Source organism: Periplaneta americana, chromosome 10 (genome assembly GCF_040183065.1).
Source record: "Periplaneta americana isolate PAMFEO1 chromosome 10, P.americana_PAMFEO1_priV1, whole genome shotgun sequence".
Classification (NCBI taxonomy): domain Eukaryota; kingdom Metazoa; phylum Arthropoda; class Insecta; order Blattodea; family Blattidae; genus Periplaneta; species Periplaneta americana.
In genome coordinates this window covers 54,590,756-54,602,907 of record NC_091126.1, presented here as the reverse complement: position 1 = coordinate 54,602,907, position 12,152 = coordinate 54,590,756, and the positions used below count along the sequence as shown (strand labels likewise).

Below are 12,152 nucleotides of genomic sequence, written 5' to 3'. Positions count from 1 at the left end.
AAAGAAGAATGCAAAAAATGGATTGTTCTACAAAGGAGAAGATGATTTCTGCCCTCATTGGTGTATGGTTTTGCGTTGAAGAAATGAAGAATATTTGTGGGAAATTAGTGGAATCCATGCCAAATCGTCTCAGAGCTGTTATTAGGAACAAAGGAGGCCACATAGATTTCTGAGGTATGTCTTAGATCCTTTTTTTATCCCGTTTGAGTGTTTTTGCATAAGTAATTACGTTGTTTGGATTAATTTGCACGCTACTGTATTTCATTCACTGATTGAAAAAAATACTGATTACAATGCTTTACATGTTTACTCTGCACTGAATCTCCATTGCAGTTCAAACCTGAGTTACACCTCCAACCATGAGGCTAAACACGTTGATTGTAACTGTCAGCCACAATATCCAATCATCACAGCGTTCCATCCACCAGCATGTATTCTTTAAAAAATTCTATATATTTTTCTGAATACTTTACCTTTTAAAACTCTCCAAAGGGGTTACTTTCTTCTTGCCCATAATAACTACCAAATTCAAGTATATAGCTGACTCTGTATCGAATACCAGACTACAGAGAAGTGAGTTTTGTGTTCATGTTACTAAGACAAGTATAAGTTTCACTGTGATGAAATTTGTAGTGCATTTAAGCAAATATAATCATTATAACTATTTGAAAACTTAGCTGAAAGAAATCCTAATCCAAATTTTTAAACATAGGTCTATAGTAAATATTTTAAATAAAATCTTCTCCACATTATTCTCCTAAAGATTTATGCTTATAAAGATGGCATATGATCTTTAATTATGACAGCCATTGTATGTATTTCCAACACCTCATGTCAGTTTGATATGGAACTGACCTATCAGTCAAAGTCTACGTCCCTCTCAAATAACTATGAGAGAAGTTTAGGTTTAATGTTTCTCTCTTCAGAAAAAAAATCTACCCATTTCAATTTTTACTAGTTCCTTTGAATATCCCAACCACTTAAAGATAAAGTGCGCGTTTCAGTGATTAATTGTAAAAATATTAAATAGTGTCATTACTGTAGAAACATAACTCTTACTTTAACTTTCATGGAATATATACTGAAATCAAATTTTAATTTCAGCGGATATCATCAGTTTTCATTATACTCATAATTCCCAAGATTAGTAAAAATATCCACTTTTATAACAATCATACAATTAATTTTATTAATACTGAAGAGTTCTCATCACCATATGTAACAAATGTTAACATCAAAACAGAGTTGTAGTCGAAAATCAATGCCTGGTTTTTCAGGGACCTCTGCAATGTAAGCTAATAATAGTAAAAAGAATATCTCGTTTTCATTAACACAATAATTGATTATAAAAACTGCCTCATCCTCATTAAAACATAATCGCTTGTAAAATATTACCATTCTTCACCACTATAATCATTATGCAATTTGCAGAAAAATTCTTCATAATTATTTTAAGGGAAATTTAAATCTCACACCGTGTAGTATAAATAATTAAAAGCATTAAAAAAAACAATTACTTCATTTTCTATTAAGCAAACAAAGCAAAATGTCGACTGCTTTAGTAATGTGATACTTAAGCAATAATCCCAGAAATGTATGAGATTTTTAATAGAATTTAATTTATTAAATATTATAATTTCACTTATTTTTGTAACCATTAAATGTATTATAATGTATGGATGAAGTTTCTAAATAATGCATTCGATATAAATTCTTTGTGATAGCCTACCTTAAGTATGTCAATTTATTTTATAAGTTCATGCATGTGTAGTCATCTGGTTTTTTTTATCCAGTTCTTCAAATTCTTTAAGAAAATATTACCTTTTACACGTTTTCGATATTACATACTCATATTCCTTATACCTGTTTTTTTTTTTTTTTTTAAGATGGGACATGACAGGAGTGTTGCGATCAGAAAAACAACTGAATGTCACATAGCATGGTAGGCCTGTTGCTATGGAAACAACGGTTGAGTTGCCAAAGTTACAGTTTCCACGTGGTGAGTGCTTAATAGCTCTCTTGGCAACATTTATTGTGCACACAATGTTAGCATTGGTACGTTTCGTCTTTGATTCTCTGTCGATTTTTGTATTGTTTTTTTTTTACCTTCGCATCAATTGTCAATAGCCCTAAATGTTTTAATGTCTGCCATCTTAACATCAATTGCTAGCTTCCATCAGCTGGCAGCGAGGTAGTCCATATTGGCAACATAGCGCTGTAGTTCCAAGCTCGGCTGCTTAACTGTCATGTCCCATCTTTAAAAAAAACAGGTATAGTTGCAATAATAATTCATATTCCTCAAAATTAGGGTTGCCAACTCTGGTAAATAAAATTACCGGCCATTTTACACACGCAAGTTTAGATAAATATTCGAGTATATAATAAACTAAATACAGAATCTGCTATTATGATATGAGCAATAATAATAATAATAATAATAATAATAATAATAATAATAATAATAATAAATTGAGAAACGGTAAGAGTGTTCAAAAATGCACTTTTTAATTTTGTATTTGGAGCTTGATACCACAGCCTTAAGAAATTTCTTTTCTTTTCCTATAAAGTGATACAATTCTACATAATTAAATTTAAGATTTTCCCTAGTACAAAGTTCAGCTTTTACTATTTCCACAGTTAAACGATTCCTCCCATTATTCCACATCATTAATGATACTGAATGCACACTCCAAAAAAGAAATGCTTGCAGGAATAGCAATTACACTTGTTGAAGTAGCGTTCTTATCTGTGGAGATTTCTCTGAGGCATCCCCATCCTAAAATATTCACACTTTTTTTAAAACTTGTCAAATGTGCATATTTCACAAAGGAAGAATCCGTGACATTTGAAAGGCACAGTTCACCATAGAGTATATCTTAATCTAGTTGCAGCCTTAGTTTTTGTCTAATACTTAAAATTTCTTCCACTTTTGGTGTACAACCATCAAGTATTTAGATTGAAGAATACTTAAAAATTTCCATATTATCTTCAGCTGCTCTGAATTAAAGATTAAAATGTCCCACGAAATAGAGAAAAATCCTTTTTAGTATATATGATAAAAGCTGTTATCACAAGTTCTCAAACTCATTTAATAAAATTACCGGGCACATGTAGGGCCGGTAAGGGGTTGATACTGGTCACCAGTCTTATGTTGAGATCCGCCAAAATTTCCCGCTGTGCCAGTGAAATACCGGCTAGTTGGCAACCCTACTCAAAGTGATGATAAAAGAATACGGCATCATCATCGTGAACATCGCCAGAGTCACCTTCTCTATGTATGTTTCTTTAAATGCAGTAAATCAACATGCGCACATATTACTGAACTGAAAGCATGCACATAAAGCACTCCTGAGAGAATAAGTTTGGTTTTCACACTTCTACACTAAGTAGAAAATAAGCAAGCTTTGATCTATCTTTGCACAAGGCAGGAAACGTAACATGTATCAGCAAAAATGTCGTGGTTATCGGTATTTTATATTCTTGTGTTCGACTTTAGATATGCTTTGTTATTCCACAAATCACTGTCAGTTCTAGGTGCAATAAAATGACATCCCATATTGTTTAGCTCTAGTTATGAGCCATGTTCAGCTAATCTCTAACAGTAATCTATTTATCTCAATGCTGTAAAGCAATATGGCACAATCAGATATTACTCCTGCAGCCTAGTGTACTGTCAGAAATACCACAAATACCTGCATACACACAAAGAGGATCATTTAAAATTTGCCAGCACTTTGACTGGTCCCATCATGGGTGAGTGCTGGGAAGATCTCTGCTGACTGGCCTGGTACGGAAGGGATGGGGACGTGGTGGTCAGCTGGCAGCACAGGTTCTATTGAAGACAAGGAAATGCATGGTGAAGGAAAGTAAATGCGGGAAGTTTAAGATGTCATATGCACTTCAATAAAGTAAAAAATAATGTTAAAAATAATGTAGATCTTAACATTCATCAAAGCAGGTGTTCAAGAAATGATTTTCACTTCTCTGAATGCAAACATCACATCAGTGTAAGAGATTTTCATACACCCGCAGCAACTCATTTTCTGTAATTCCACTTATAATTCTTTTTCCACAGCTTCAAGAGTGCGTTGTCGTTTTTATACACTTTCTGGTTTTCAGTACAGGAAGGTAAGGATGCAGCGGGTCACCCATAGTATTGATAGAAGGGATTGGTTTTCCCAGTAGCATTCCTAACTTCTTGTCGGAAGCAAGTTATCAACAAAGTGGGGTACATTACTGAACAAAGAATGTTCCTTGTCGAGTGATATCTTTTAAAGAAGAAACCGTACAAAAGATGTGTACACAAATTTCGACATTGTTTCTTTGGTGCTCCAGTACTTTCAAAACAATACATAACATAGTTGTTTAAAAAATGGCGAGAAACTAGGTCTATTTTAAACAGAAGGAAAAACCGAAAGAAGAGTGTTTTAATGAACGAGAAATTTGCAAATATTTGGACACCAATGAAACTAAGTTCGAAGAAATCTTCACACCAGTTAGTGCAGAAATGTGACATATCAAAAACATCAGCAATAAGGGGATTGAAAATGTTGAACTTGTATCCATATAAAATTTCAGTATCATAGTTCATCAATTAACACCAGTGGATCCTGCTACTCTTGTGAATTTCTGTTGGTGGATGTTGCAATCTGTTCATGACAGTAGTTGATCATCTCTTTTAATCATGAATGATGAAGCTTGGCTCCATTTAAGTAGGTACGTGAACTCTCAGAATATGAAGCATTGGATCACTAAAAATCCACATTCAGTTCATGAAATTCCCTTTCATAATGAAAAAGTGAGTGTGTGGTGTGGCATTACTGCACACAGGATAACTGGCCCTATTTTATTTTATGACACAGTTAACTCGGACCATTATGTTCAAAACATACTATACTATATATTTTTTTGCGACTTCATCTGAGGAAAAAAAGAAAAAAACATCACGCATACTTTCAGCAGGATAATGCCACTGGCACACAGCCCATTATGCAATGCATTACCTAGAACAGGTGTTTGATAATCAATTACTTAGTCATGGAATTTGGCCACCTCGTTCCCCTGATGTAAATGTCTGTGACTTTTATACATGGGAAAGTGTATAGAAGCAATTCACATACTCTTAAAGCTCTGAAAAATTAAATCAAATAAATTATTATGAAATTACAGAAAATGAGCTACAACAAGTGTATGAAAATTTTCTATGCTGATGTGATGTTTGAATTCAGAGAGGTGAAATCATTTTCAACAGCTGTTTTGACAAAAGGCTAGACTTAAATAATTTTGAACATTATTAGTATTCCTTATTTATTTATTCAATTGAAGTGCAAAAAAAAAAAAAAAAAAAACATACACACACACACACACGTATTGTGTGTCCCATGTTACATGACAGATCACCAATGTCATATAAAAACATCGTAGGTGATTATGGATCATGGGACATTGAGAGGATGAAAGCATTCGTGAAGGGGTATTATGCACTCTGCTAGTTCATGGAATCAACACCAGCCAATTTACAAGGGATGTATAGCAAGTACGTACGTATGTACGTACGTACATATGTACATGCGTACATACATACACACATACACACACTACAAAAAATAATGTATACGAATATGTTTAACCAAAATGTCAAAGGAAGTCAAAGATTTCTCAATTACTGTATTTCACAGTAATAATAATAATTCTTAAAATATAAACATTTTAACATTTTGTTAATGTATTAATTTCTTACAACATTTTTTCTTCATTTCCTGAAAATAATTAAATATGACATGACAATACGCTGCAATATCTAACTGCATGCATTCTTAAGATAAGATTAACAAACATTATTCAGAATAAGTGACCAAATTATTTTGTAAAGAACTATATAAATTCGATAAACTCAAAAGTAATACAGGTTTTGGAAAATTTGTCACATTCTTAATTATGACGTGTTTTGTAATGTGCTGTTCTGTTGGGATTTTTTAAAAGTATTTTTTAGTAAATGCATATCATATTCCATTCGAGGCCACCTACTTAATGTTATTGTGAAAAATCCATTTTTACTCTGAAATAAACGAAAAATAGAGAGAAAGGAAAGGAAACAGGCTGGAGTGGTATATGAAGCATGTCCATAAAGTGAGTTTCAATTGCAAATATTGCTACTGCAGTCACTATTTTTTTTATTTGCATCCTGAGATCTTTCATCCATTGCCATTGGATACAATTAGATCGTGCTGATAAGTAGTTCTTTGTCTTTGAAGTAATCATGACAATTGAGCACCTGTTGGCCAGTGAAATGTCGTTTGTTATTTGTTTCTTGAATCAAAGCAATGTGAAACCGACACAGACATTCAACTTTGTGAGGTGTATGAAGAATAAGCAATATATGATTCAATAGTAAGGCAATGGGTTAGGAAATTTAATGAAGATCGTGAAAATGTGCATGATCATCACTGAAGTGGCCGACTATCTATAGTCAATGATGGTTTGATGTGTGTAGTCAAAGAGAAAGTTTATAAGGGCTGATGATTCAAAACTTCGTCATTTTCCCTATAATTTCCACAAACTTCAATCTTTTCTACACGAAATTTTGTCAAATTGTCTATGTTTTCGGAAGTTGTGCTCATGCTGGGTGCCAAAGTTGTTCACTCAGCAACATAAACAGAAACAGGCTGCTGGTGTGTTCACCTTTCTCATACAATAGAATGAACAGGGCAATACATTCTCGAACCACATTAGGTGGCCATATACACACATTCTTTCCTCTGTAAAATTGTCGCATGTTGAAATGGTATAGATAGCGTGCATGAATGAATGGCATGTGGAAGAAAGTGTTTTTGCCTATACACAGTGAATAAGTAAGTCACTGGGGGACTTAACATGTGATTGTACCGTTCATTCCATTTCTGAGGGAAAGACCGTGAGTGTATGGTCGAAAACTGTTTTTTGTCGTGTCATCTAGAATGGTACATTGTCATGTACAGACCCAGAACCAAAATTTGGGCCCCCTGAATTTTGCTTCTGAGTCTGTACATGTGGGAGGCAAGAAAAGCCATTATAGAGCCTAGAACAGTCCAACAAGAGCTACTGTTCAAGACCTGCTGGTCAGTTACATACAAAAATAAGAGAGACATGTTGGATCTTCCGACATATATTCCCACTATGTATCATGAATACTATCATAACTTATCAACATATTCAACATGTCTGAAATTTCTGACAGTAGAAATGACGAAACTGCATACCTACAATTAAGATATTACCCTGTTACTGCACTGAGTTTTCAGGGCACAAACCTAGCAAGTTCATTATCAATACAATGCAATGCTTACTGAACATACACAGTATATTATAACTGGAACTTGGAAAATTCAGGTGGCCCAATTTTGTTTCTGGGTCTATACAAATTTTCAACGTGATTTTGTCGTTCCTTTGGCGACTTCAGTATTTTGTATGTGTAGAAGTGAAGTAAGCATGTTGAAATTTAACAATGTGGATGAGAGAAAGGAAAAATATGTGTAAGTGTCTGTGCTGTTATGGAAACTTTATTTTACACAAATAGAAAAGACTACATTCATGGCAGAAGATATGGCTAGCTGAAAGAAATAAGTATTGTCACATGTCTCTATTGAGAGAACTAAGATAGAATAATCTGTAGGATTTTAAGAATTACATAAGGATGACTGGAGAAACCTTTGACGAACTCTTGAATTTAGTGCTACCCTATCTTCCATAACAAGACACTCCAGTGAGATGAAGTATACCTGCAGAAAAACAGTAGTTTATTTCTACTCTCTGTTTCCTCACCACTAGACAGAAAGTCAACGAGTCTTTGGATCCCAATGTAAACAATGAATTTGTATTAATCCGCCGCAATTAAGGCCTAATAGACACGAACCATTTGATCTCATAGATATAAAGACACGTGCTTTATGGTAGATCAGCAGGTATAAATAATAGCTTCGATCTAATATACGTGTCTTTTTTTTTTTTTTTTTACAGAATTCTGTTAAATTATTAAATATAGACACTAAAAAAAGCAACAAAAAAAAAAAGGGCTGAATCAGAACAAATGTGGTTTCTACGAGCAATAGCAAATTATAACTTACTAATAAAGAAATCATAGCAGAATTAGGCGCTAAAGAATTAAATGAGGTCATTAAAAGTTACAGACAGCATTGGAAAGACCACCTATCCAGAACAGACTCTGCACAGCATGCAAGAGTTGTAGAAACCTATTGCCCTAAAGGACGCAGACAAGTTGGACACCCTAGACGATGATGAAATGAGCAGTTTTTTAATGGAGTCTGAACAGACCAACACGGTCCAAATCCTTGAAGCTGATGACAATTATGAATACGTTGATTTAAAATGATTCAAAGTGCAGTAATAGCATAATAATTTTTAATAATGGGTGATGTCTTAAACTATAATAAAAATATATAATTTTCAACAGCAAAAAAAAAATAAATAAATAAAAAAACTTCAGAAAACACATATTTCAGCAGTATACGAAGATTGAGCACCCATGTGCAAGAATAATGAGATAAGTAGGCTTACCACATCTTTGAATTGAAGAATACATAAAATTCTGATTCTCTCATGTTCATTCTGCAATAATGAGTTCAATTATAGTTCCATGAACGAAGTGATAGATGACAGCAAAATTATTCATGCCGCTGAGTCCCCAGCTAAATGTTTCAATGTGCAAGAGCTGATCAAATGGTGGGTCAAGTCCTTAATAATATGAGTTCAGATTCAGATTTAGGACATTATTTGTCTCCTGGTGATGAAAAAGAAAATCGAAGGAAGAGAAAGAAATAAGAGTAGCATATCCAAAATTTTGAAAAAGAAATGTAAATAAGAAACTAAGAAACCAGGTAAAATTAAATGCTTTGTAAATGTAGTTAATGGATGTGTATGTGAATTGTATTGAAAGGAATGCTTCAGTAAACCATATGTTTAGCTTTACTTGTGAGAATAGAGAGTTTAATACTGGTATATTAAAATATGCATATTGATTCTTTGCTGACAATAAAACTCAGAATGTCAGTAATATTATAGTGCTCTCGTAATTTTTAATCAAGTAGATTTTGAATGAAGTTAATTTACAAATATTTCATGTAAAAATGGGATTTTCTGCTAATATTAATATATTTAACATACGTCAGTAATAACCATAGTGGAATACTTTTCACATAATTCATAAAGTACATTCCAGATAATGGAATTTTCGCCACTTTTAAGAGCTATTCACGAAGATATTTAACATAGTCCAGCCATTCTGAAATCCGTAATTTTATTCACTGTTGCTGTGAATTTCTTTTATATCCATATGTTAGTATTTCTTGATACGTATAAACATTTTAATAACATACAACTCAAAATAATTAATTTTGATTAACTTTATAACTTCTTTACTGTGTTAATCAGTGATTATGTAAGTGTTAAAAGTGTATAAAGAACAACAAAGAATTAATTTTGATCTACAAACATTGAATAGTTGTAAATTTCCTTATGTTCCAGCAGATTATTTTTCCTAGTGTATAAAGAAACTAGATTGTTGAAAGATTTTATAACCAATGAATAATAATTTCTGCCACAGGCATTTATTTGCACCAGGACTCTAAGACTCGCAGAATTCCGTAGTTATGAAGATCTTACGTTTATGACAGGAATTTCTCCTCGGGGTTTGGGACACGTTATACCAGAAACCTGCAAATCTCTGTATAAAATTTTAAAAGACAAGTATTTAATTATAAGTAAATCTCCTAAGGTTTTGAAGCACATTACACAAGAAATCTAAAAATGTCTGTAGAAAGTTTTAAAGGAGTATTCAATGATAAGTAAATGTTTTCATTCCTTAAAGTAGTATCACCTTGTCTAGATTCTAGAATCGATCCGAGAAGAGGAGCAAATGCAATTAAAAATCATTACTTCTAAATGAAATATTTACTGTGATGGGTAGTTTCTGCTGCATCTGTATTCTAATGGCCACAGAGAGTAGCTTAGATATACAGCTAACACAACCTTTGTTTTTTTTGCTCAGTACACAGACAAAGTGTAGGAAAATAAAAACAATCTGGTTAATTGATTGATTTTATTATAGCATTACTATTCAACACGACATAATCATCACATTAACAATGTGAAACCACCTAATTGTTCGATTTCAGCTTTCGTAAAGCTGGGCGAGACCATAAATCTCATAAATTCAGTAAAAAATGCTCCATTAGCATGATGAATGTCGGTCATCACTTTAACTTTATAAAACACATAAACACAAACAACATTTAGCACGTCGTGTGGCATGTGGATATTCAATGCCAACTGATGTGCACGCACCACTCCAGAGAATAAAGCATCAAAATATCGCTCCACGTTCTATCATGGCACTTGCTGATACACAATAACAGGCACTATTTTCCTCATGATTCGATTTTACAGAGAAAAGAATATGTGTGTACGGTCACCTATTGTTAGAGGTGATGAGGCATGGACATCGCATGACTCCTGAATTGAAGCAATCATCTGTGGAATGGAGGCACATATTACCACCAACAAAGACAAATGCCAAGCAGACCATTTCAACTCGTAAAATCATATGCACAGTGTTTTGTTACAGATAAGATATTTTCCTTGTTGGATTTTCGCCTACAGACACAAAAATCAACATAGACGTCTATTGTGAGACAATAAAGAAACTGTGCTGTGTGATTCAGAACAAAGGATATGGCATGCTTAATTGCACTGTTGTGTTGTTTCATGACAAGCCCAGCTGCACACTGCTGCCAAAACAAAATCTCATGAAGAAAACTGGGTGAGAACAATCTGATCATATCTCTTACAGTAAAATGATTTTTGATCTGTTTCTGCAGCATTTCTTCAAAGATGACGATGTCAAAGAAGCTGTGAATACGTGGTTCTCATCACAGGGTTGTCATTCCACGATACAGAGATACGGATAATATGTACAAAACCGTTTAAGTTGTGCAGAATCCGATGGAAATATTTTTTTAAAACCCAATTCGGACTTACTTTCTGGACACATCTCATAAATTACCTTTAAAAATCATAACGAATTATGCTAATATCTTACCACATTACATGTGACACATGATTCGTACTTTTTGGTTTGCACAGAGAGTCACAAGTGACATTTTTGTTGATATAAATACAATGCACTGATTACCAGATTAATTACACGAAAGTTTTGCTTTATCACAATTTTACAATACCAAAGAACGTAATTATATATACACAGCTGCCCAAGGAATGGGTTTTCAGTTTGATCATATCGATTTTGATCACTGATGTACCATTATTATTTATATTATTTACTGGATCCAGGTCACTTTTTCGTAATTTCCATATTTAATGATCACATCATTAAAATTTTAAATATGACACTATCCCACTGCATTACACTGTTGTATCACTCAGTGGCTGTATTTCATTTATAACTTATGACTCAGCAGCACTATCATTACTAAACATGATTTATCACATGAGATTTGCAACCTCTACGAAGTTCAATTAAAATAACACTATTTTCCTCTTCTGTAATGCTACCAATACTCTGGACTGTATCGTTCAGCTGCCAGAACATCAAGAATGTTCCGACAAATAGCTCTCACACTTGCATCTACTTCCATGTTGTCATGGAGGTGTTTGAGAATCTTGAAGCCCCCCTCTTCCACTAGCATTGGACAATATCGTTTTGCTGGAAACATTATTGACACAATTAATGGTCTCACACCTATAAACATTTTATAAAATTCAAACAATTCAAGAGTCTTTACGAGTTCAGTTAAAAATAACCGAAATCATAAATTCACATAAATTTGTATGGTCACAGAAATATCACTAGATAAAAAAAAAGGTTTAATAAGATTATCATCGTATTTTCTGACAGTCATGTTATTTACTACCATTAAATTCGATTATCATCTAAATTCTATTAATCATCATTAATGTGGTCCATGATCACATATAAATCAGATTTATAACGTCACTTCTTTAGCAGTTGCTAGATGGCAGTAGAGTGAAATTGATCAAAGTGGGTGCCTTAAAAGTCCATTTGACTGATCAATCTGATCACATATCAGATTTATAATGTGACTTCTTTTGCAGTCGCTAGATGGCAGCATAGAGAAATT

General features: G+C 33.3%; 1 protein-coding gene across 3 annotated transcripts in view; it reads right to left on the bottom strand.

Moving 5' to 3' along the window:
• Positions 1–1,161: 1,161 nt before the first annotated feature.
• Positions 1,162–12,152, bottom strand: part of LOC138707698 (protein zyg-11 homolog B-like) — a 102,767-nt gene continuing 91,776 nt past the window's right edge. For all 3 annotated transcript variants that reach the window (XM_069837516.1, XM_069837517.1, XM_069837518.1), the window contains one exon: positions 1,162–11,716. In XM_069837516.1, coding sequence (XP_069693617.1) covers positions 11,562–11,716 — 155 coding nt within the window. In that variant the 3' untranslated portion in view covers positions 1,162–11,561. The remainder of the gene's footprint in view (positions 11,717–12,152) is intronic.